The sequence below is a fragment of the Sceloporus occidentalis genome, unplaced genomic scaffold (assembly GCF_023333645.1).
Source record: "Sceloporus occidentalis isolate IW3139 unplaced genomic scaffold, rSceOcc1.0.p SCAF_1, whole genome shotgun sequence".
In the NCBI taxonomy this organism is placed as follows: domain Eukaryota; kingdom Metazoa; phylum Chordata; class Lepidosauria; order Squamata; family Phrynosomatidae; genus Sceloporus; species Sceloporus occidentalis.
The window spans coordinates 92349362-92376391 of NW_028316981.1; the positions used below are offsets into that span (position 1 = coordinate 92349362).

The window sequence follows — 27030 nt, forward strand, 5'->3', positions numbered from 1 at the left end:
TCTGGAAACCATGCCCTATGAGGAACGCCTTAGGGAGCTGGGGATGTTTAGCCTGGAGAAAAGAAGGTTAAGAGGTGATATGATAGCCCTGTTTAAATACTTGAAGGGATGTCATATTGAGGAGGGAGCTAGCTTGTTTTCTGCTGCTCCAGAGACTAGGACCCGGAGCAATAGATGCAAGCTACAGGAAAAGAGATTCTACCTCAACATTCCTGACAGTAAGGGCTGTTCGACAGTGGAACAAACTCCCTCAGAGTGTAGTGAAGTCTCCTTCCTTAGAGATCTTTAAACAGAGGCTGGATGGCCATCTGTCGGGGATGCTTTGATTTAGATTTCCTGCATGGCAGAGGGTTGGACTGGATGGCCCTTGCGGTCTCTTCCAACTCTATGATTCTATGATTTCTGCCTTCCTGTAGCTCAACTTTGAGTTTTGTATGAAGTATCCAGCTTTGTAAGGTGGCAGGCACTGGGACTATAGACATGGTGAAACTGTGCTGCCTTAACCCAACATAGTATATCAGTGGTGGATGTTACATCAGTGGTACAGTAAATCTGTTGCAGGTTTTAACCTGAAATATAAAGGAACCGTCCAAGATCTGAACCTGTTTTGAGGATAGAGTTGAATGCTTGGACAGCTCCATTAAAGCCCAAAGCAGGCTCATAGTTCCACTGAAAAGGAAGTCACTAGCTGCCACAGTTATGGTCTCTCCTTGAAGGACTGGAGTCTATACCTGGCATCCGTGGGCATAGTCAGAGCCTTGCTGATGTTTGTCCTATGACAAGAGCCGTCAGATCTCAGGACACTAACTGAAGTGTCAGAAAATTACTGTGCTTCCAAGTCTCCAGGTGTAGAGACAAATGTCAAGGCAAGTAGCAGTGGAGGAGGAGAAAGTTTGGAGTATTTCTTCTGTGTATATGCGAGATGTCTTTAAAGTCTAGATATCTATCTTTCCCCTGACACCAGTATGTGTGTTGCACTTGCATAGTGTCAGCACACCAAAATGTGAGAAGCAAAGGGGGTGGGTGGGAGATAGGTATCTAGACTTTAAAGCCATCTCGCATATATACAAAAGAAATACCCCAAACTTGGGTTTGTACACTTGCCTATGGCATCACAAGGGCCCACTCCCAGTCTTAGATTTTGATGTGAGATACCAAGGAATGGGATTCTACTGACCTGAATGTTGCCATTTGGAACAACATGGGGAGTGGTGTGCTAACATGACTTGTGAGCCTCCTTGTCACAAGAGCCCTAGCAGCAGTGGCATAGCATGAGGGAAAACCCCTCCCCTTCTCCAAACCCCAGGAGCAGTTGCATGGAGCACTCCCACCACTGTCCCAGCTGTAGTAAAGCTCTGCGAATTGTGAGCTCTAGTGGGAATGAAGGCAACCACTACAGCTGCTGGGTGAATTTTCCTATCCATGCAGACATCAGAAAAAAGAACAACAACAACTATAATAATAATTTCTTACCGATCTCTTCCCATGGATCAGTGCTTGCCCATAGAGAATAATAGGAGAATACTTGCCCATAGAGAATCATGTATGGATTCCTATTTTGGTGTTGAATGTTTTAGCAACCTAACCTTTATATATTCTCTATGGGCAAGTATTCTTCAATGATCCTCTATAGGCAGGTATGGTTTCCCTATGGACAAATACTGTCATTTGTTTTAGTACGTCCCGCTGATTGAAGACTGTTTCATTTACTAAATGCCCTCTTGTTGTTTTCATCTCTGCAGCTCTTCCTTTAATTTTTCATGGTATGTTATGTTATTGTTTGTAAGATGCTTTGCAGTCTTTCAGAGTTGGGATATTTTTTTTAAAATAAATGAATAAAACCACAAGATCCCTTTTAATTCTGTTTAAAAACTAGAAGCCTCTCCAATCTCCTCTGTTCAAATCAAACCTAATTTCTATTTTTAAAGTATAAAATGAAATCATTAAACCTAATCTGATGACACACACTAGCCACTGACCTTTCAGTTATATTCAGGCAACTGCACTACAACTCCTATCATAGAATCCTAGAGTTGGAAGAAACTCTGAGTGTCAACTAGTCCAACCCCATTCTGCCATACAGGAACTCACAATCAAAGCACCCCCAACAGGTGGCCATCCAGCCTCTGTTTAAAGACCTCTAAAGAAGGATTCATCGCTACACTCCAAGGAGTGTGTTCCACTGTTGAACAGCTCTCACTGTCAAGAGGTTCCTCCTAATGTTGAGGTGGAACAATTACCAAAATCAGTTAAAATACATTGGTAAAACACACATCAATTTAAAAGGACAAAGAAGATGTGCACATATTTAACAATGTACAGCTAAAAGTCGTCTTTTAAAATTCACAATTTAAAAAGTATCTGGCTAGGCCTGCCAGAAGGGACTAGTCTTCAGTGCTCCTTTAAATTCAGACAGAGTATACAGCTGTCAAGTATCTTCCAGCAGGTCATTGCACAGACTAGGGGTGGCTGAAGAAAAAGTCCTCTGGCTGACAGTTGACAACCTAGTGCTAGCTGACTAAAGTAAATGTCCACCAGAGGACCTGAGTGTACAGGGCAGATTATATGGAAGGAGGTGATCCTGAAGGTAACCTAGACCCAAATCATGTTGGGCTTTAAAGGAAATAACCAACACTTTGTATATTGCCCGGAAACTAAGTGGCAGCCAGTGGAGTGATTTTAATATTTCATTTCATTTGATTTCATTTTTCATTTTAATATTTAATGGGGGCTTTCTTATAGGAAAGGAATCCACAGAGGTGGATTTGCTATTTCTTCCCTCTGAAATATAGCCTACAGCACCTGGTATTCCTTGGTGGTCTCGCATCCAAGTACTAATGTAATGTATAAATCCTTTTAAGTTTTTCTATCACATATTGTTATGGTTTGCATTTTCTTCCAAAATGCTGCTAGTACCCTATTGTACTCAGCAGTGTACCTGATACCTAATTCCAGAAAGCATATGCTGCACCATATTATTATTATTATTATTATTATTATTATTATAGAATTATTACATTTACAAAATTTATTCAAAATATAGTTGAATGACGAGATTCAAGTATTAAAGAACTACATGTGCAGCCATATGTTTATTAAATTTAACTACATATAGTTTTTCTTGATCTTAGAAATTTACTGAATATTACTGCTAGAAACATTTTGATTTGAAAATCATCTGCTTTGTGTATGTTCATTGGTATCTTAATTCAGCATTTAAAAAAAATTATATATTTTTGAAGTAACATTTTGGGAATTGGAAATGAGAAAAACAGGTCAAGTCACACAAGTATTTATGTATCCATCACACTCTTAGATTCCCTAATGATCAGTGTTAATGAAACCCTAAGGCTGAGGGCTGTTATAATGCAAGAAATTGGGAACTGCTAGTCGGGGGGGGGGGGGGGGGTTGAGTGGACACACGAGTCAGGTCTACCAGTTCCCCCAGCCCACCATGCAACCCTAACATTTTTCCTTATTACTCTGCTGCTCAGCTGATTTACAGAAGAAACAGCCTAGAAGTGGGAAGAAGGAGATGACCTAACTTTTTTTAAAATTATCAACTGTTTTGGATTTTTTCAGATTTTGGAATATATGCATGTACATAATGGGATATCTTGGAGATGGAACCCAAGTCTAAACATGAAATTCATTTATGCTTCATAAACATAAACATTTGTGCACACTGAACCACCAGAAAGCAAAGATGTTACAATGAAAAAAGTTTTATATTTCAGATTAGATTTTGGAATTCCGGATAAGCTCCAACAGGCCTTCCCTGAAAAAAGAGCCACCCTTCCATCCACCATCATCCAGAGAGGGAGAAGGGTAAGCCAGCTCCAACAGGCCTTCCCTGAAAGATGAGCCCACCCCTCCATCCACCATCATCCAGAGAGGGAGAAAGGAAAGCCATCCAACCGGGAGGGAATGAAGTGGCAGGCCCTACGCAATCGGGCCTATCCTTAAGAAACAGAGCCCTCCCTCCAGTCCATCTGCTTTGGTCCAGGCCTCAGAGGGAAAGATGAACTTCAGGACCTGATCCCCTTCCCCACAACCATTCCCTTCTCCTTTTGTGTCGTGTCTTCTTAGATTATAAGCCTGAGGGCAGAGAACCGTCTAATTAAAAGATTGGATGTACAGTGCTGTGTAAATTTACAGTGCTATATAAATAAAGCTTAATAATAATAATAATAATAATAATAATAATAATGATAAGATATACTAAGCCTGTGTATGGATTTTAGGACATAAAAGCTGGTCTAAACTGAAAAATCTTATAGACCCTGTTTTAAAAAAATATATTTAGGTTCATATTTTGAGGACTTGAGTCACAGTTGTGAGCCAGCTACTGATGCTGTGGCTTGGGTTCCAATCATACTATTCATGCATAGGTATGACTGTGGTCGCATCATCATTAGATATCTTATCTAGTGCCCAGTTAGGGTAAGAGAGTTGGACAGTTGGCCACTGTTACCCTTAGTCTGCAGTCTTATACATATTTACCTTAGGGTAAATTCAGCTGCTTCATTTCTTGAGCCCAAGCCGAATGTTCCTACAATCAGAGCAGAGACTGCAGTCAAGAAATCCGAAGAAGACTACGACTTGGAAGGGCAGCTATGGAGGAAGTAGACGAGATCCTGAAGTGTAAAGATATGCCATTAAATACCCAAATTAGGATTGTCCAGTTCATTATATTTCCCCATTTCTACATATGATTGTGGGTGCTGGACAGTAAAGAAAGCTGATAGGAAGAAAATAATTTGAGATGTGGTGCTGGGGAAGAGTGTTGAAAATACATGGTTAGAATGGATGGTTCCTAGAGCAGATCAGGCCCGAGATGACTAAACTGAGGTGGTTGTATTTGGGCGTATTATGAAAAGAAAGGACTCACTAGAAAAGACTATAATGCTTGATAAAATGGAGGGAAATAGGAAAAGAGGAAAACCACATTCCAGATGGATGAATCTGCAGGAGCTGTTCAGGCTGGTGGAGGGACAGGATGACTTAGAAATCTCCCATCTATAGTATCACCAAGAGGAGAAGTTGACTTGAAGGCAGTTAACAACAACAAAAATCCAGCCGAGTTCAATAAAGAACTGTATTGTCAAATTCTCTTCAAATTCCTTTATATCTTCTGGTGTTTCCCTATTACACTTTTGGCATTGCTATAAGTATACACAAATGAGAAAAACTTTCTCTATAATTTCCACAAAAACATGGAAGCATTGAAATTCCTACCACCTCAGTCTCATTATTGCTTAAATGACTTAAAAGATAAGGCATCAAAGGTTCCTTTAAAAAGATGATAAGAAGGGGCTCTATCTGTGACAAGTCACAGCTCCCTTCCTTAGTTATGATACTGTCTAAGCTATATTATTTATCTAAACTTAGTGACTATTTACACATCCTGTCAGAACAAATAGAGAGTCACCGTGTCCTTTAAAAGATGAAGCTTATGGAAATTGAATTTATAAATGTATGAATCCATGGACAATCTATGTTCCAAATGTGAAATAATTTTGTGAAATAAGAGAAACACAGCCACTCTGAGAGCCTTTAGGGATGAAGGGCGTGGTATAAATACTGTAAATAAATAAATAAATTTAATGTTTTGTTTTGGAGTAAAACAAGTAATATTTATCAATTTCTCATGAAACGTTACTTTGAGGAGGTCATTTAGGGAGATTTGGGTTATGTATCATTTTTGTATCTTAAATACATTCAGCCCTCCATGATTCTTAATCCATGGGGTCAATCATCTATGGCTTGAAAATGTTTTTTAAATATCCAAAAGCAAATCTTGGTTCTTGCCATTTTATATAAGGAACACCATTTTACTATGCCATAGTATTTAATGGGACATGAACATCCACGGATTTTGGTGGAGCAGGTGATGGTTCTGGAACTAAGCCGCAGCTGATACCAAAGGCCCACTGTATTATCTTAATTACCAACCCTTTGCCAATTATTTTATAACAAACTTCTTTTATAACTAATTTGTTAGTTTAAAAATAGTAAATCAAGCCTGAAATCTCCCTAGAAGTCAAGATTTCTAAACTGAGGCTGTCATACTTAGACCATATCATGAGAAGACATGACACACTAGAAAAGACAATAATGCTTGGTAAGTGGGTGAAAAGTGACAAAAGGGATTGGAGTTTACCTCATGTTGTGATTTAAAAGAGAGTATTTACAAAATGATGTACTGGGCGTATTAGACTCCAGATAGCTTAGGATAGATAGGCCCCATACAGACTGGCCAAAATAAAGCGGCTTCAGGTCACTTTGGATGTAAGCTGTTTAAATGATGCATGCATCCTAAGAGTCCAGAAGCCGCACCAAAGCCATGATCCAGTCCTAAGGACTGGAGCGTAGCTTTGGGGCAGCTTCTGGACTCTTAGGACACACACATCATTTAAACAGCATACCTCCAAAGTGACCCGAAGCAGATAGATAGATAGATAGATAGATAGATAGATAGATAGATAGATAGATGATAGACAGATAGACAGACACCACTTCACACACTGCAACCCCATAGGTAAAATTCAAAAGCCTGCCTAGATAAAAAAATTACTTCACTTGCAGGTGGAAAGACAAGAGGGAGGGAGCTAACTAGAATTCCCATGGAAGGGAGTTCCACAGTCTGGAAGCAACCACAGAGAAGGACTGGGTCCTTACCAACTGCACCTGCAAGAGGGGTGGGACTGCAAGAAAGCCCTTTCCTGCAGATCTCAATGCATGTTCTGGTTTATATAAGGAAATTTGTTGGATGTTGTGCCCAATTTCATACCAGGTAGGAGAATCAGTCCCCAAATTTAACACTGATGGTTGCTAAATTTCTTTAGCAATCATTTTATTGTTTTACTGAACTATTTATTCCTTTTAGAAGTTGTTTTTAATTTTATGTTTGAGCTTTCTATTGGATCTGTTGATCACAATAGATGATGATGATGATGACAACGACATAAGGAAATACTGTCTTTCAAATAGTCTGGACTCAAGCTGTGTAGGGTTTTACAGTTCAGAAGTAGCACTTTAAATTCTGTCCAGAAATGAACCAGTAGCCAATGCAGCTCTTTCAACAAAGAAATAACATTATTCCTGTGACCAGCCCTGATCAACAGCCTGGTTGCCACATTTTTGATCCATTGAAGTTTCCTACAGTTTCCAAAGCCAGCCCCATGTAGAACATGTTACAATAGTCTAAATGTAATCAAGGCATGTGTCACTGTAGCCAAATCTGACTTCTCAAGGAATGGGCACAGCTGGCACACAATTTTCAATTGTGCAAATGCATCCCCAGCTACAACTGAAACCTGGGCATCCAGGCTCAGATCCAAATTCAGGAGAACACCCAAGCTGTGAAGTCACTATTCACAACATGTGGTATTAAGTAATTTACACAACAGTCCTATACTTTAAGATGTTTTTGAACTAAAACTGCTTGCATTCTTCACCATTCATCCTGGCTAGGGCCCATGGGGATTAGCATTCAACAACATTTAATAATAATAATAATAATAATATGTTTTATTTATAGATTATATTTATTTATTTAGACAGCCACACTTTGTTAACCCCTACTATATATGTTCAACGCTTTCCCAAGGGACTTATTCCCAAATAAGTTGGTATAGAATTGAAGTCTTAGCAGGTGAAACTTGCAATCTGCATTCCATTGAAGGCAGTGGTCAAAATACCATTTATTGAAAATCTTTCTGTTGCTCAGCATTTCTGGTTTCACACCAGTCTTTTTTCCCCAGGCCCCTACACTGCCTAAGCCTTTATCTCTTTATCTGATAAAACAAAAGCATGGAGAAATGTAGGGGCAGGTACTGTAACTGCAAGTTAAAGCACAGTCTTAAGATAATTTAAACACTTAACAAAGCAAGGACATTGAGTGATTCCAGGATGTATTGCTCCTGATAGGAATCTTTCATCTTTTACCTTTTGATAATAAAGTGGAATTTTATATTCTATAGAAGTGCCGAAATATAGGCACCTTATAACCTAGGCTGGGGGGGTATACAATTAAATATCCACAACCAACTGAAAAACAGAGTTGTGAGGCAATAGTAGTTTTATTAGAGTAACTGCATTTAAAAAAAACATTTTCAGGTAAAAAACCCCAATAAATTTATGGCATGAGTTAATTTATAATTTATTATGCCCTAGTGCAAATTTCATTATATCTACCAAATGCTTAAATTAAACATGGCATTGCATGTAATTAAGGTTTTGAAGGGGAAAGGTCTTAAATTCTACAGTACTGTATTTTAATCCAATATGATTCTATTGAACTGAGCAACTGTGATGCTACACTTTAAACAGGGCTATACTCATAAGTGCTCAAGAATATAGGCCAAACCAAATCAGTTCTATTGAGTTCAACAATGTGTCTTAAAAGTGACTAGTGAAGTGCCTCAGAGAAGTATGCTGGCAGATAGGCAAACCCTATTGTTTGCCCTCATAGCCCAGAAAAACTGCCTCCATTTATGAAGTTTCCACTTGACTTGTCCTTTCCTCTGTTAATAGACCTGATATGAATTTGGCTAATTCTTTTTTAAAACCATCCATTTAGAGTCATCACTATTTATTGAATTCTAGAAATAGCTTGAGCACTACCATTGCTAAGGCAGGTGTACCAGTGTTCCTAGCCTGTTGCCTCACTGTTGCTGCCCACCTCCTACTTATTTATGGCATTTATATTACAAACACTGCCCACTGTCCATATAACTTCTGAAAGTGAGATAATGTAGACAGGGAGGGCAACGGGTTTCTCTAGAAAGCTGCACTGGCCAGAGTGTGCAGTATGACTCTCCATGCAGGGGTTTAGTTGTGGGGAGGGGGATGAGATGTTGTCCTTTCAAATGAAAATTCTGCTCTCCTCATGTGTTTTTCCTTTAGTTCCACATTGCTAACACTGCAGAGAGTAAGACATTTTAAAGCCCCTCCTTCCATCTTAATGGCTACCACCCCGGCCTTTCAGGGAGAGAAGGGCATTTATCAGATAGGGTCGTTGCAGCTCAGATCTGGAGCGTCTGTGGATCGGGCAATTCGCATTCACGTGATAACGAGAATGTATTTTCATACCTGGTTGCTTTAAATGTGAGCCCCTTCCGTGGGGCTTCCGCAGGACTTCCGAACTGAATCCTTACTGGCTCCTCATTTTGGCGAGTTTTGGCGAGTTCGCTAAATAAGTGCATTGACGCGATTCGCATTGGGGCTTGGTTCGAACTCACTGCAAATTGGTCTGGTGTGAAATCCCAATTTGCTTGTGCTCCTGAACACCATCGCAAGACCCCCGGGTTGCAAATCTCCCATGTTGCCCTGGTGGAATTTTGCCCCATTTGCTTCTGGTGGCCCTTTTCCCTTTCAGAGCAACCACGGCTGGGAATGATCATTGCCCCATTGGAGCTCTCCCTCTCCTTCCCCGTTGCACCTTCTGCAGAGCAGCCTGGCCAGCGAGCGCTCTCCCTCCTTGCCCCCCCCCTCTCTCTCTCTCACACACACACACATATATACACACACACATATATACACACACAAAAAACATACACACACAGCTTCTTTGTTGGTGGTGGTAGTGATGTGTGCATCTGTGTGTGTCAACTGTAGGGCAAAAATCTGGGGGAAATTGTAAATGGGGGGGGGGGGGGGGTTGAAAAAGGTAGGAAATCAATTATGGAATATTTTATTTTATCATGATTCAGGAAAACCAGAACCAAAAATGGTCTTTATCCTAGTTCTTTTTGTGGGCCTTCACATCTCTAGTCTGCGCTCAAGTCATTTCCGGACTTATGGCAACCCTAGTCAGAGAGGGTTTGATTTTGCCATCCTCTGAGGCTGAGAGAGTGTGACTTGGCCAAGGGGTTTACTTGGGCGGATTGTTCAGGGGGGGTTCACCCTTGCCATCCACTGAGGCTGAGAGAGTGTGACTTGCCCAAGGGGTTTCCTTGGGAGGATTGTTTAGAGGGGTTCACCCTTGCCATCCTCTGAGGCTGAGACAGTGTGACTTGCCCAGTGGGGTTTTTTTTACACCCAAGCAAGGGATCAAACCCTGGTTGTCCCCCACTGCTGCCTCTTGCAGCACTTTCTCAGATGCATCTAGGTGCTCCAAAATATGTCTTTGAATTCTAATTATTATTATTATTATTTGAAAGAAAGAAGTTGGCAGCATGAGCTTTCCTAAAGTCTGCTTCCTCACATGCATTTAGTCTCAGAGGTGCAACAAGATCTCTATAAGGATGTATATTAATGTTTTTGAAATAGATTATTTCCTAATGCAGATGCAGAGGAAAGGGATTTCAATCCAGATTATAGATGTGAATGAAATGAAACATGAGGCTGGAGGGAGAGATGGAACTTCCAGAATTCCATAGCACTGAGCCAGGACAGTTAAACTGGAGTTAAACTGGATTATCTCTCCAGTGTGGATGCAACCTAAGAGAAGGCAACTGCTACAAAAGGAAGGAGAGATGTAGATGGAATAGATGAGGAAAATGACAAGAGGATGGATGTAGATATATGTAGCTGAAATAGATGAAGAGAATGACAAGAGGATAGATGTAGATGTGGATGAAATGAATGGGCGCTCTGACACAGGACGCTTTGAATTTGGCTGCCAGGGATGGGGAAATAGAAGGGAGTAATAAAGGGGAAGCTGTCATTTCTGTGAAAGTGGAGCCAGGCTCCCTTCTTAACCCCGGAAGTGCAAAGGTTCAGGATGCCTTCAGGGCCCCACTGGGCATGCGCAAGGGTCCCAATTCGAATCCTTGAATCACCCATGGTATGCACCAGTGTGGAAATACAATTTGCACTCACTCTGCTTTTCCTGAATCTGCATCATGTGACTTCCTTCGATTCGATTCCCCATCAGTTCGGAAGGGCAAGGGAACAGCAAGCAGGTATGAAAATACATTCTCGTTATCACGTGAATGTGAATCACCCGATCCACAAACGCTCCAGATCTGAGCTGCAAAGACCCCATCTGATAAACGCCAAGGAAAGGCAGGCACAGCCACACCGTGTTTATTCCAGAATGGGATTAAAGGCCCTCCCTTCATCTTAACTGTTACCACCCTGGCCTTTGAAGGAGAGAAGGACCAGCTGTATCTGCTGGACTTGATCCCTTTCCCCACTACCATTCCCTTCTTTTGTGTCATGTCTTTTTAGATTGTAAACCTGAGGGCAGGGATCTGTCAGGTTAACAATCTGTAGACGACTCTGAGACCCTTCACAGGTGAAGAATGGGGTATAAATACTCTCCATAAAATTAAAATACATTCAATTAGGCATTCAGTATTCTTTAGGCTACAACTCTTGAATTGGCTGTGTCTGCATTCCCATAATTGGCCTTTTTCTTTGAATGCTTAACCCTGTTTCTAAATGCTCACCTGAAGTTTTAAGTTATTGCAATAGTAGAAATTTGCCTTCCGCCCATAGCAATACCCATCCAGCTATATTTCAAAGGTCTGGCTCTGAGGACTTCTTTTTCAGAGTTAGGAAATCATGGGTTGAGGGCTCTGGGAGAGATAGAGGTGCTTCTAAGTCGCAGTAGGTACCACATCTAGTGTCTGCCTCTGACTGAAAAAGTCCCCACCACCACCACTGCCCAGAGCCTAATACCTAGAAATAAAAAAGGTTGCATGCATGTTTATGGAGCAGTGAGCCTTTTTTGAGGGGGGGCAAAGAGTGCAATTTCCCACCCGAGGAGGGTACTGTGCCTAATTGGAGGGCTGAGCTGCCCATAGGTGTAATATCTCTTAACGCTGAATTATCAGTATAAAGTATATTATGTTCAGCGTTTACGGTCATCTTCTTGTAGCCCTTCTGTATGTAATCCCACCAAATGAGGAGAGGTGAAGGGGTATTCAGTGGAGTGTGGGCTTCCAACAGTGGCTCCCAAGTTGTGAAATCCCTGCCTAGACACCTTGGCAGCCATCTATGCTATAATCCTCCTGGCACCAGACAAAGAGTAAGAAAAGCCCAACTTTTCAGCCACAACATCTGTTTCTACATTTAAGGTACTGTATTGCATAATTTCTGCTTGCTTTGCTGCCTTTGCTTGCTTGCTTTCTGAGTATTGTTGTTGTTATTTGTACTGTTGTTGCATCCCTTGTGGTCAAGACTCTAAAGCAAACCTATCATGGGATTTTCTTGGCAAGATTTCTTCAGAGGGGGTTTGTGCTTGCCTTTCTCTGAGGTTGAGAAAGTGTGACTTGCTGAAGGTCACCCAGTGGCTTTCCAAGGTCACAAAGAGACCTGGAACCTGTTCTAGGCTAGATCCACACGAGGGAAAAATTGTATTCTGGTGCTTCCTCCTTCATATCAGCAAGTCAACCTTGTTAGTCATTTCTCCTTTAGAATGCACTTTAGTTACACCCTTGTTACAAAGAAGTGACTAGCTAGAGGTGACAGTTTTGCTCATTTCTGGGCTCAGAGCAGAATCACGGTTCAGCAGCTTGAACATTGGACTACGACTCTGGAGAGTAAGACTTGAACCCCATGTGTGACCTTGGATAAGTCACACTCTCTCAGCCTCAGAGGATGGCAGGGACAAACCCCCCATTGTCATAAGATGGAAACAACGTGAAGTCACACAACCAACCACCACAATGGACAAAAACCCCAAGCAGTAAGAACACGAAATGGACACATTATTATCCAGGGGAGTCCTTGAACAGATCAAGCCTGAACTCTCCCTGAAAGCCAAGATGATTAAATTGAGGCTGTCGTACTTTGGTCATATCATGAGAAGGGAAGACTCACTGGAAAAACCAATAATGCTAGGAAAGGTGGAAGGAAGTAGAAAGAGAAGACCACATGCCAGATGATTGGCCTCTATTAAGGAGATCATGGGGATGAATTTACAGGAACTAAGGCACACAATTTAGTTGAGTTGCCTCATTCACAGGGTCGCCATGAGTCCTGCTGACTTGAGGACACTTAACAACAATATGGAGGTGTGCTGTTATTGTTTTCACTGTAGAGAAAACTATTGTTGTTGTGTGCCTTCAAGTTGTTTCCAACTTATGCCAATCCACTGCAAGACTCCTTTTCTCTCATTGTTGTTGCTGTCGTGTGCCTTCAAGTCATGTAAATTCATGAATTTACAGGAATTTATAGGAACTACACAGAGCAGTGAAGATTAGGGAGTTATACAAAGGGTTGCCATAAGTTGGAAACAACTTGAAAGCACATGCAGGGTGACCATATGGCCTCCTTGCCCAGGACATGGCCTACGTTTTAACTTTCTGTCTGGGAAGAATCCCAAAAGCTCCTCCATTTGATCATGACTAAGAAGGACAACTTTCCATTTATACCAGTGCTTAGAGCCTTTTATTTTTGTCCATGTCCTCCATTTTCCCTCAAATGCCCTACATTTTTGTGGTGCCTTGTCCTCCTTCACATCTGCCCACCTTGAGGCACACAACAGCAGCAGCAGCAGCAACAGGGATAAGATGCCAGATGCCACAGATGCTGGCGAAACGTCAGGAAGAAACTCTTCTAGAACATGGCCACATAGCCCGAAAAACCCACAAAAAACTGTGGATGCCGGCCATGAAAGCCTTCGACTTCACAAGGAATAAGGAACTTTACTCTGGTGCCACAACAAACTCCAAATCCCCAGAATCCCATAGCATGGAGCCATGGCCATTAAAGTGAATGTCAAAGTGGAGTATTTCTGCAGTGGGGATGCCTCCCAGGTCCAAAACACACGGCATCAATAATCCGGTTTGAGGCGCCTCAGTGCTAGAGAATCCTGGGATTTTTGTAGTTTATTGTGGCCCCAGAGCTCTCTGACAGAGAAGGCTAAATGTTTCACAAAACTGTTCCCAGAATTCCCTAGCATTGAGCCCAGGCAGTTCAAGCGGTCTCAAACTGGATTACACTTGTCCTTCCACATTTGCGGCTTTGTCTTTTGCAGGTTTGATTATTCAGATTTGATGAATATGTTCTCTGTTGCACCGAAGGACCTAGAGGTTCCTAGGGGGAATACTCTCCTAGGCATTTATTTGTAGCTCCTCCATTGCAATTCTGTGGTCAATGTCCGGCAGATGTTGACCCCCGAGTTGCACTGGAGGACCTAGAGAGGTGTCCTCTCAGGTAAAAACAGAGTGTGTTTGGGGTATCTGCGGTTTCCCCCCCCCCCCCCCCCATCCACAGGGGTCCTGCCCCAGCCAAGCAGGAGGAAAGACTGGTGGTGTGCTTTGGCCCTGCTGCTGGGGCTTCTTCCTCCCTTTAGCCCAGCCCTGGCCGCCTTTCTCAGCCAATGAGGCAGCCCTGTGCTCTTGGGGGGGGGGCAAGGCATGCTATAAAAGGGAGCAGGAGGCGAAGGAGAAAGGCAAGGCAGCGCTTCTCAGCCAGGGAGCTTTGTTCCTGGGGAGGAAAGGAAGCCAGGTCCCCGCCTGCGCCAGAGCCATGTGTGGTGAGTAAGGCAGGAGCCCTCTGGGTCGGGAAAGGGTTCGGGTTGCTGGCGGGGAAGGAGAGGAGCCTTTGCCTGCCCCGAAGAACCAAAGCCTGGCCGCGCGGGGGAGAGGGCCCCCGGAGAAGACAGCAAGGCTAGGGATGGATGCAAAAGGAGAGGGAGAGCCCACGCCAAAGGCATGCAATAGACTTCGGACCCCACAACAAACTCCCACAATTCCATAGCCTTGAGCCAGGATGCTGAAAAGCGGGGCCAAACCGGGTTATGTCTCCAGTGTGGATGCAGCCCCGGTGGCAGGCTAGGAAAAGACCTCTTAAAGGGACTTGGGAAAGACTTGGCGGGGGTCTCATCCACAGGGTCGCCATGAGGGCGGCTCACAACAAGAAGGACCTCTCCCAGCCTTTTGGGGTCTGCTGCCGTCTTTTGGGGGCTGGGCTTGGGTCAGGAGGAGGGTCGTTTCCCCTCCGACTCGAACCCCCTTCTTCCAGCTTCCGCTCCTTCCTCACAAAAGAGGGTCCTCCTCCTCCTGCTCCTCCTTGCTCCAGGCTTCCTTCGCCATTTCAGGTCTTCCCCCACCGGCCCCTTCCCCCCATCCTGACCCTTTGGCGCCCATTTCTCCTTCCATCCTTCCTTCCTTCCTTCCGAGGAGCCATTAAGAAGACCAGAGGAGACTGCTTGGACTTGGCTTTCCTTTTGCCAGAGGGGAGTTGGATGAGCTGGGCTTTTGGAGACAGTGGAGCCAAGCTGTTCAGCCTTCTCCTGCGCATTGGCTAATCCCTCTTCACAGTGGGATTGTTGTTGTGTGTCTTCAAGTAATATCTGACCCTCTCGTGGGGTTTTCTTGGCAAGGTCTGTTCAGAGAGGGTTTGCCATTACCTTCCCCTGAGGAGGCTGAGAGAGTGTGACTTGCCCAAGGTCACCCAGTGGGTTTCCATGGCTGAACCACAAGCGGATCAGAATCGATTCAAGTTTGCCCTTTAGCCAGTTGGAACTGAATAATTTTGAATCGATTCATTCATGAATGGGACTCATTTGTTATTTTGATGACAGAAAATGCGAGCGGGGCAGCTGTAGTGGGAACCACGCTCTGATGTTGAATCGGTCCATCGATTTGGATTGCTCACTGATTTATCTGTAAGTGGGAATGAGGCCTAAGTTACCATAACAATCTGGTTCTTGAGACACTTGTTGCTCATGACCAGATTGCGCTGTGTTCAAACATGGGCCATTTTGCCTCATGTACTGTGAAATGAAGTTAGCACACTTCTCTTCAACTCAGACTAAGAAGGCAGTTCAGAAGCATATGTGTAATTGTATTTCATGTTAATTTGGGACAGTGGCCTTTTTCAAATGTTAAGGGGTATTCAGTGTGTGTGTGTGCAGTGATGGCTGTTCATTTTATGCGTAGAGCCTTTGTTTTGTATCCTACTTTTTTGGCAAAAATGGCACTGCAAGCAGCTAACAGTGACAAAATATGAATGAAAAACCAAACCAATCAAAAGATAGGCTATATCCCCACTGCAGAAATAATCCGGTTTGACACCAGTTTAACTGCTGTGGCTCAATGCTTTGAAATTCTGGGAACCATAGTTTGTTGTGGCACTAGAGCACGCTCACTAAATATCTCACTAAACTACAATTCCCAGAACCCCATATCATTCAGCCATGGCAGTTAAAGTGGTGTCAAACTGGATTATTTCTGCAGTGTGGATGTAGTCTTTGTAGACCATTAAAAAACCCACCATTGTATAATGGCAATAGAAAGGGATGGGGGAGCAACATCCAGCCAGATAAACCCTCCTCGACAGTAGTGTGTAGATCAGTACTTCTGATAAATGGAATGGGCGATTTAGTTTCTACTGTGTGCCAAGGACTTCTACTATATTTCTACCCATTGGCCACAATTGCTTCTTTCTTCCTTAGAAACTCTCCAGAGATCAGCATCCATCCAAGGACCACCACTTTGAATTGCACTGGCTTAGGTGTCAAAGGCCTATCTGGATAGAAATGTAAAAGCCTGCTTTTAGCACATGGGGTGCTGTTTGAATGTAAGGTGGGTCAGATCTGGCAGATCTGGCTTCTGTGATGCCCCAGCTATTATGGAATATGGTTTTGAGTGCCTGAAAAGGATTAAAGTCTTCTTATGATCGTAGCATAATTCAGGAGGAATTGTGGAAGGAAGCTGTACAATTAGAGCTCTAAACCTGTGGGTGGAATTTCTTACACTTGAATTGATATCTCAGAACATCTCATCCCATTAGAACTATTTTGGGATAATGGTCCTCCGATAAAAATAGATCCTAAAATATCGAGGATAAGTTTAGTAAATTAAAAGGATTATTTGACTGTGAGTGGGTACAGCTTATATGCCTCAGCATATAAATGAGAATTTGAATTGGATGTGCATACCTATGCTGATTGTAAATGGACTCCTTTAAAGGAGTTGCAGTCAGCTGAGCCAACAAGCCTTCTTTAAAAGGCCAACATGAAGGGCCAATTTTTCATCTATAAACGAAGGCTCTCTTCCAGAATAATTGACCCATATCAATAGCTCAAAGTGGCCTGGCTGAGCTAAAGGGGATCAGATCAAGAATACTGTATGAGCCCTATGCAGGTATGCTGTTTCTGTGTTCATCCAATATCATGAGGCATGGAAACATGCCAGCTCTGCCTTGCTCCCACTTTTCTCTCACTTTCAGTTTTTTAAGAGTGAATTTCTCAGCAGGCGAGCCTTTTCCGTGAATAGATTTTAAACCCTGATTTTCCAGGGTTTAACCTCCAGGGTACATCCCTTTCACAGTCACCCTCCAATGTGATGGGAACAGCATGGGCACAGGGGTAGTGTGCTTCCCTTCCTCACACGTTTACTGAACATAGGAGCAGAACCCCTGCGCAGTGCATGTGTTACTGTTAGTTACCAATTCAAGATTACATAAACAATATGCTGGAAATCAGATTAATGTAATCTGTCTGTGTTTTGACTATGAAACAAGGATGTTGCACTGTTCAACAAAGTACTAGCTAAGGAGTGGTGCGGCTGACTCAGTATGAAGTAGCCATTGAGTATGGTGTCATTTTAGAGTATTCAGCTTTTCTGACACCCTTTGCTGCTGCCTTAGCAACCAGACAGTTTTGGGTGCTGAAAAAAATGTTCCAGAAATGCCACTAGCAGAAGGAAAGAGAAGCTTCCTACTCTTGACTAAGAATCTTTTAAACATAATCCCGACAAAACAGAAGTTTAATGCAAAAAGGTTACATTCTGTTCTGTTTCAAAATATAATGTTGAATTATTTTTTAGAAAACATAATATGCCAGATTTTTTAAAAAATACTTTACATTCTTTTTGCAACAGACAGGCACCCTTGTTTAGTTCTGAGAGTACAGCTGTAGTCTGTTGGCTTGTGATTTGGTTACTGCTTCAGTTGCATACCATTAACATTCATTATAAGCAGTAAGTTGGACATGGTAGGCTTAATTTGTGAATGTTTTACTCCACAGATAGAATAATTGTCAGTAAGCCTAATGAATTAGAATAGAATAGAATAATAGAGTTGGAAGTTTGTTCCGCTGTCAAACAGCCCTTACTGTCATGATGTTCCTCCTAATGTTGAGGTGGAATCTCTTTTCCTGTAGCTTGCATCCATTGTTCCGGGTCCTGTTCTCTGGAGCAGCAGAAAACAAGCTTGCTCCCTCCTCAGTATGACATCCCTTCAAATATTTTTAAACAGGGCTATCAATTAAGCTTTGAAGGAATGAGGGGAAAACTCACATTACTCAGCTGTTCATATTTTTAATTTATTTTAAAGGTGAATTTTTTTCCTTTTGATCAAACACAAAGTTTAGTAGTTCCCATCCTTGGGCCTGACCCCAAATGTTGTTGAACTACATTCTTCACTGTCTCTAGTTAGTCTGCTCAGCGGTCAGGGATGGTGGGAGTTAGAGTCCCAAAGCCTCTGGGATTTCTAGTCTAAGGTTCTGTTTCCAGCAGTGGTAGGCTGTTGCTTCTGCCTAGTTTATAGCCAAGACGTGAAACCAACAATCCCACCCCTTTGGGTTGGCCTCTAGAACCTTTAATAGAGAGAAGTACACTGGGCGATCTTGGACAAATTACACTCTCTAAGCTTGATGACAGCTACAGGAATATAATTAAGACATCAGTGCATACATACAACATAGTTACCAGTATTTTAGGTGCCATGCTTTGGTGTGGGGCTCTCTGCAGCTCATTGCAATGAAGACTGCAATGAGTGAGCCTTGGTGGTGCAGTGGTTAAATGTTGGTACTGCAGCCACTCACTCAGTCGCAAGGTTGTGAGTTCAATACCAGCCAGGGTTGACTCAGCCTGACATCCTTCTGAGGTCACTAAAATGAGTGCCAAGCTTGTTGGGGGCAATTAGCTTGCACATTATAAACTGCTTAGGGAGTGCTTAAGTGCATTGATAAGCCGTATAGAAATATACTTGTTATTGCTGTTGTATGCTGATGTGTTGGGAGAGTGAAAGTTAACTGTGAGAGAATAAGGATTACTTTTCTCAGGATTCACAGCAGAAGGGAGACAGTATACTGTATTTGATGAAAATAAAAGAGAAGCAAAGTAGTAACAAAGGGAGCATAACAAAATAGAATTACAAAATATAACAGGCTGCCAGTTTTGGCCGACTGTTTTCATTGCTGAAAGCTTTTCTTTTTGGGATCAGGGAGATTTAAAATACTATAAACTGTACACATTTTAAAAAGTGGAGGTGGGGAGGGTAGCAGTGTCACTGCTTATTATACTTAAGGTATGAGAGGCTTGTATATTGATCCTGGTTAGAGATGGCCAAGCACTGACTTTCTTATGGAATTTCCCCACTGAAAATTCTCTGTGTTCCTTTCTTTACCCGACCATTTGCATTCCTGAAAGAGGAAGCAAGCACTTCAAAGCCCCAAGGAGAGATAAAAGGAGTCCGAAACAAAGATGAGCTTGTACAACCTCTAGTTGACTCTATGCTTAACTGCTCTGTTTGGATTGTTGTTTTTTAAAGTACCCACATGAAGGTTTTTCCCTTTACACATCTTCATAGAATAAGAGTGTTTTCCTGTACAAAATTACTTTTGTGTAGTCATTTAAAAGCAATGTGATCTGTGTTTATTTTTTTTTATCAAACAAAATAATTAAGTCACTTCCAAGTAGGAGTACTGAAAGGTCATCTGTTATCTCTTGCATGATAAAAACAACAACGTTCTGAAGCCTGAAACATGAAACTCTGCTTTGGGGGCGTTAGCTGGGAAATTGGATCTAAATGTAAAATATAAGTAGATGAAGATAATGAGGTCCAAAGAAGAGTGGTCCCATTAAGAAGAAAAGGTTTATTATACTGCTAAAGATTGCATTTCACGTTGTCCATGTTGTGGGTGTTGTTCACAAAAGCTTATGACACAAAGAAAATTACTTATCTTTACGTTGTCATAAGACTCTACATTCTTTTTTGCTATGATCTTGACCAGACATTTTCAAGCCTGTAAGTTGGACTACAACTCTTGTCTTTTCAGGCCAGCATGCATGGCTAGTGCCTGAATATGAGAAGGCTGGTCTTGAAGTTAATGCACTTTGTTTCCCCCCCTCTTTTTGTAACTGATACTGTTTCTCATAAGAAGAAACAGTGTTAACAAGAAAATAAACTTAAATGGTGTTTTCATTTCTTCCTAAAAATTAAATCCCAAAATGAACTGGTGTTAATAATACAGTTTTGATAAAACACCAACACATGCTTTCACTAAGGAAACAAAGGGGGCTGGTATATAATTTTGCATATTAATAACCAACATAACAACAAGATGACAAAGAGTAAGGGAAGCCAGATTTATTTCTGTCTAAGGAAAGATGAAAAGGTCTTCATCATCTTTGCAAGCCTTGGGCCAAATGGTGGATTTATTTTACTGGTAGCAACTTCATGTTTACTGTAAAATACAGGCTAATTCTTCACAGCTGGTAAGTGAGAAACAAGTAAACTCAATTACAGGGCAATCTGTTTATCTAAGGAAATACACAAGAAGGAAAAGCTTTTAAAAGAGGCACTATAAAATGTGGCTGTAGAGTCTCACAGAGTTAAAAAAAATATGAGCCCATTGAAATAAAATTAAAAACATGTAATTCCAATGTTCTTAAGTAACTGTGACTTAATATTGGACTTCTTTGCTGAAAGCAAGCAGTTAATAAATTTATTAGCAGGCATAATAGAATATGTATATTCAAAGTAAGATCTCTTTCCCATGGCCCAGAGAACCTGAAATGTATTCTTTGGCATCCCAGGTTGTTGGTGTCATTTTCAGCCCAAACTCTCTAGTGGTTTCTGTCAATCCTGGTATGCATAAATAAGAGCAGTGGTGGAGTTTGGTATAAACAAGGAATCTTTACCAGTCAGTACACTGGCTGCATTGTAGAAGGATCACTCGAAGCTACCTTGTCTGGAGTGACGTAGGTGTAACAACACTATGCCTTAACACGAACCCGACTGGTTGCATACTTTGTAAAATACTGGTTCAGAAAGTAGCCAAAAAGTCTTCCTTTTTAAAACTGAGGATTTGTGAAAGAAAGATGTTTAAAATATACAGCTGTGGAAAAGTAGCACAGAATATGAGCTGAGTGCATGGAAAAATTGTAATAGCCATAACCTTTAGAGGATTATTTAGCTGTGCTATGACAGCTTTTCTTTCAGGCATGAATTATATCTGGTATGTTTAACTCAAAACAAAATAATGTCTTGGACCTTGTGTCCGTGGCTGTCTAATACACATGTGAAATACTGGCTATAATTTTTTTCCCCACTTCAACTTTGTTGACAAAAAACTGGGTGAGGTTTGTGTATTGGTTTTGGGGAACTGCAACATTTATTTTCAAAAATGCATCCCCTTATTCTACTAGAAAATACATATTTTCTCACCTAATATGTAGTTTCAGATTAAACAGTGAATGGCAGTTTAAACAAATCTGGGTAGGGCAGGGTATTTTAACTAGTGAAAATGATTTGGTCAAATAATCACATTTGAAAGCACTACACTTACTACATTCCCAAAAGAGAAAAGAATACTTTAATTATCAGCAGAATTCATACTTAACGCTATGTAAGGGGGCCAGTAAACTGAAGCTGAATCCTAATAGGGCATAGGGTTTGTGGATGGGTGGTTCTTGGGTCCAGGAATTGGGTTAAATAGCCAATCCTGAATAGGGTTGCAGTCCCCCTGAAAGAGCAGGGGTGTATCCAGGAGTACTCTTAAATCTGTCTCTGTCACTGGTGGCCCAAGTGGCTTGGAGTACTTGGCACCAGCTTTGACTGATGCACCAGCTACAGACTTTTCTGGACAGAGATAACCTAGCCACTGTAGTCCATGCACTGGCAACCTCCTGATTAGACCACTGCAGTTAGCAAATGCAAAATGTCACAGCTTAACTGCTGACTGCAATACAATATTGACAGCATATAATGCCCATCTTTAAAGAGTTGCACTGGTTGCAAATATTTTTCTAGACTGAATTCAAGGTACTTATAATGACATTTAAAGTCCTAAATGGCTTGGGACTTTGATATTTAAGGGAGCACCTCTCCCCATATACCCTAAAGTATGTGGAGTAGGACTCCTCCTTGTACCACCTGTGATACATAAACTGTGTTGGGACATGGGAGAGGGCATTTTCAACTGTTGGAGGCCTACAACCTTTAGATTTTTAAAATCTGTTTTTAATTCAATATGATATTTAATATGTTTTAGCTCATTTAATTTATTGTATTGTTTTAAATTATTTAACTTATTTTAATGCTATTTGTAAGCTGCTTTGAGATCTTTTGATTTAGGGTGGGATATAAATGTTTTAATAATAAAGTGATAGTATTAGTAATAAATAATGAATATAAAACCAAACTGCTGTTAGGCGACTCTTGCTCAGTTCCTTAGCCAATGACCTGTGGAGTAGCTCATGTTTCTGTGTTGTACCCCATGCTGTTCAATATCTACATGAAAGCCCTGGGAGAAGTTGTCTGAAGGTTTGGGGTTTCATACCATTAGTATGCTGTTAGTGCCCACCTCTTCTCCTTTCCACCTAACACCATGGAAGCTCTTGTTGTGTTAAACAGGTATCTGGCATCAGTAATGGGCTGGATTTAGGTGAGTTAACTGAAGCTTAATCCAAACAAGATGCTGATGCTCCTGGCTTGTCAAAAGGTAGACCAGGAATTAGGGAATCAGCCTCTCTTAGATGGGGTTGCACTTCTCCTGGGGTCCCAGGTTCACTGTTCAGGTTTACCCTTGGATTCAACCTTCAGATTTCTGCTGTGGCCTGGAGAGCATTTACTGCTGCAGCAGCTGTAGCGAGTCTTAGAAATATATTGTCTGGCCATGATGACACATGCATTGGTTACATCCCATTTGGTTTATTATAATGTGCTCTGTTTTAACTGAGACGGTATAGAGGGAATATACAATTACCTTGCTGTAACAGCTCTAGTAGATGCTACTTCATTTCTGGGCACAATTTAAAGTGCTTGTTAAGATGGCTGAAGCCCTATATGGCTTAGGTCTAAACTATCTCAGGGACTGTACCTGTCTATATGTGCCTGTTCAGATGCCAAGATCTTCAGGAAAGGCTCTTTTCGTCTCACCACCTTTCCAGGCATGTTTGTTGGAACACAAGAGAAGATCTTTCCAGTGTCTCTTCTCAGACTTTGGATTGCCTCTCTGGGAAGGCTAAGAGGTCTCCCTTCTGCTATTGTTTTGTTGGAAATTTAGTATTTTTCTGGCTTTGGAAACAAACCAGAAGAGCTTTTAATAGCATACTGTTTACTGATTTATTAAAAATCTTCCATCTTTTAATTGATTTGTTTTAAATTGTTTTAGCTCTGTGGACAGTTAATTTCATTTTAATAACAACTTTTTATAAATTTTTATTTATGTCTTTGCAAGATATAAGCACTGCACTTAACTGTATTTGCTTTAGGTTTTGCAAGTTGCCTTGAGTCCCAGTATTAGGGGAAGAAGAGAGATGTAACCCAGTAAACAAATAACAGCAACGACTTTTTAACTGCTTGGGTACCAAATGACACTGTAATGAAATAAAAGGAATACTTGGCTTCATGGAATACTTGGTCATGATTTTTTTTTTAATGCAGTCATTTGGTAGTATTGTTAGACCAGTTGATGATTGTTCCAACCCTAGGAAAAACATTGGTATTAATTTGTACAAGTCTTGAATAATAACAACAACAAAAAAACCCAGCCCCTTTTTGTGGTGAAGACCAAACTTGGTCAGCTTTATTGGAAAATGTTTTACAGTAATACCTTGACTTCATAAGACTGCTTGTTTATTTCTGAACATAGCATGCAAAAATATTTCAGTACTGGTAATTTACTCTGTGTTTTTTTATCCTCTGCCCAACAGGAATCTTTGCTTATATGAACTACAGAGTGCCTAGGACCAGGAAGGAGATATTTGAAACTCTAATAAAGGGACTACAAAGATTAGAATACAGGGGATATGACTCTGCAGGTATGCAAACCATATTGTTTTGGACATTAATTGCTGCTGCCACTTATTACTGTACAGTGGGCCTGCCTTATCTGCGGGCTCCAGATCCACGGATTTAACCCACCATGGACTGCAAATAAATAAACCTAAAAACTCTTCCAACCAGGGTGAGAAGTTGTCTTAGGGCAACAACAGAGGCAATGGCAAGGCCTGGCTGCAAGTCAAGCACTCCTTGGGTCTGTGATATGGTTGGCTGGTGGGCTCCTTGGGGTCTGAGGGGAGAAACATGGGCAAGCATGAGGCTTTACAGGACTGATATGGTCTGTGGCAGGGCCTGAACACTCTGCACACATTCTTTGTACCCCTGTCTTCAGGGATCACATCAGCTGCTGATGCCTGCCTTTGAACCGAAAGAGCAGCAGCATCACAGCTGGATGAAGGTAATGCAGCCAGGTGAAGGTGGCACAGTGGGCAGGTGCATGAAGGTGCTTCTGCTCTTTCATTTCAAAGGGCCTGCACGATATTAGTACTGTACAGTCTAGTGTCAATCTAATCTCTCTCCTTAGACCTGGGGAGCCCTGGGACTGCTCAGACAGGCTGTGGAGGTATATAAAATAGTAAGTGGGCTCAAGTTCTCATATTTAAAATGGTGGAGAGTCATATAAAATGGTGAAAAATTTGAGCACCAATGTTTTTTGGGGAAAGGGTGTCATGGAAACAAACCCTTGCGGATACGGCAGGGCACTGTATGTTGTTGCTGCTTCTATTCCAAGCATGTGTTCTAGTAACCATGTGAGGATGAAAGTCAGCCAGCATTCCCCAACCTAGTGCCTTCCTGATGTGTTGGACTACAGTGCCCTCCCCAGCCAGCAAAACTAAATGCAGTATTTTGTTCTATTACACTAAACAATAATATGTGTTCTCTATTTCAGGTGTTGCAATTGATGGAAATAATAATGAAGACAAGGAAAGGATCATCAGATTAGTAAAGAAGAGAGGAAAAGTAAAGGCTCTTGATGAAGAGTTGCACAGTAAGTCTACATACTGAAAAAGTGTTTGGGTGTATTTATGCCCAATCTGACATGGAGAGTGACCATAAGGGAAGTGTTAACTCACTGTAATTTTTACTTAAAATGAGTACCGTACATATCTGTATAATTTGACCTTGTGTATAAGTTGAGGGTAGGTTTTGGGGCCAAAAATCTGGATTTTAATACAGTATGACCCGTGGATAAGTTGAGGTAGTAAAACTGAAGGGCATGTAACCATGGATGTAAAGGATGTCCTACTCACTCTTCTTGTGTCTTCCCAGCCCAGCTGCCCCCTCCAGAGCCAACTGGACTGGGAAGAGAGTGTTTACTCTTCTTGCGTCTTCCCAGCATGGCTACCCCCTCCGGAAGCAACCAGGCTGGAAGAACCTTAGGGAGCAAACTCTCCTTCGTCCTGCCATCTTGTTATTGTATTGACTCATGTATAAATTGATCCAGGTTTTTTGGGTCAGTTTTGTAGTATACACACCCAAATTTTATGCCAGAGGGGATTCATTTATTTATTACAATAATCAATTGAAGTTTTAGTGCATTTGCAATTAGTACTCAGTTACAATTATTATTATATAAATTTAAATATGGAATTAATTAGTTGATCATATAACATACATTCCTAGGGATGCCTGAATCTATGAGGAATAAGACAAAATGAGTACTCAGATGAGGGACCTTAGCTTTAGGATTGTGCTCAATAATCAAGGAATGTTACACTTTAGACCAAAACCATGCTCCTGGTGTGCTCCCTAAGGAGCTAAGGCTTGTGGCAAGGGGAAGGGACTGGGGGATTGAGAGAAGAGAGGAGAGGAAAATAATGATTGGATTGACAATATTAAAGAGCTCTATAGTGGTTTGCATCCAAAAACATACAAAGCACAGCCTAGTTTGTGCCAGAATGATGTGGCAAGATGATGGAGTGAAATGATTAGGACAGCTAATTTCCTTACATGTATGTCTTGGCATTTCAGGTGCCTGCTCTTATGCCTCCCTCCTCATCTAGTTTGTTATTGTAAGTCATTTCTATGCTGTTGAAATCCTCAAAAGTCAAATTAAAAAAAAAAAAAGAGCAGAGACCTGAAGTTGGCAAGGGCAAACTGATAGGGATCACCAGGCCATGATGCTTTCCTCTCTTATAACAGAGCAGAGCTGAGTTTAAGCACAGCTTCCAGTCAGAAACTGGCCTTAGAAATAGAGCAAATCTCAAACCGTTTTATAATCCAAAAGATTCAAAATTTAAGAATTCTATTAATATATGCTTTTGTTTCTGTATTTTGACTTCAAAGTGCCTCATTGTATGTGTGTGTGTTTTATCTACATAGAACAAGAGGGTTTGGACCTAAAGGCAGATTTTGAGACACATTTTGGCATTGCTCACACTCGGTGGGCAACTCATGGAGCACCAAATGCCGTGAATAGCCACCCACAACGGTCAGATAAAAGTAATGGTAGGTAACTTGCATTTTTTTAAAAATTGAAAAAACAAAACCCTGAGTTGTGTTTGAATAGAAATTGCCCAAAATAGGCTTTGAAACCACTGGACTGCCATTACTTGTTTGTGCAGTTTAGATAAGATTGGTTATAACAGTGAAAGTCAACATACAGGAATTTTGTGGGTTTACATTTGACCCTTGAAAGTTGGAGATCAGAAGCCACTGGTGCCAGAATACCCTTTATCAGCAAGCCTCCATTCAAAAAAGTTATTCAGATAAAAATACTCAACAGAGAATATGGAGTTTGATAAAGGCGTCTGATAGCCTTACCTTCCGCCATGCTCCCATCACGTAAACATCACCGATCTGTGATTGGAGCCTCCTGGTGGGATCGCGGATGGTGCTACGCTTCTGTTTTCATCATGGAAGCATTATCATAAGTGTTTTAAAAAAGGCCCTTTTAAATAACGGATTAAATCATTATTAAAAAGGGGCCCTTTTAAAAACACTTACGATAATGCTTCCATGACAAAAATGGAAGCTTAGCGCCATCCGTGAACCCACCAGGAGGCTCCCATCGCAGATTGTTGACGTTTACACGACGAGAGTGTGACAGAAGAT

General features: G+C 41.5%; 1 protein-coding gene across 2 annotated transcripts in view; it reads left to right on the plus strand.

The window, feature by feature from the left end:
* GFPT2 (glutamine--fructose-6-phosphate transaminase 2) overlaps nucleotides 1-27030 on the plus strand; it is a 105221-nt gene that overhangs the window by 57796 nt on the left and 20395 nt on the right. Inside the window, exons 1-4 of one of the 2 annotated variants that reach the window (XM_089529172.1) lie at nucleotides 14356-14434; nucleotides 23847-23954; nucleotides 24866-24964; nucleotides 26299-26424. In XM_089529172.1, coding sequence (XP_089385298.1) covers nucleotides 14428-14434; nucleotides 23847-23954; nucleotides 24866-24964; nucleotides 26299-26424 — 340 coding nt within the window. In that variant the 5' untranslated portion in view covers nucleotides 14356-14427. Of the gene's footprint in view, nucleotides 1-14355; nucleotides 14435-23846; nucleotides 23955-24865; nucleotides 24965-26298; nucleotides 26425-27030 lie in introns of those variants that run through there. The other variant, XM_089529182.1, reaches the window with a different exon arrangement.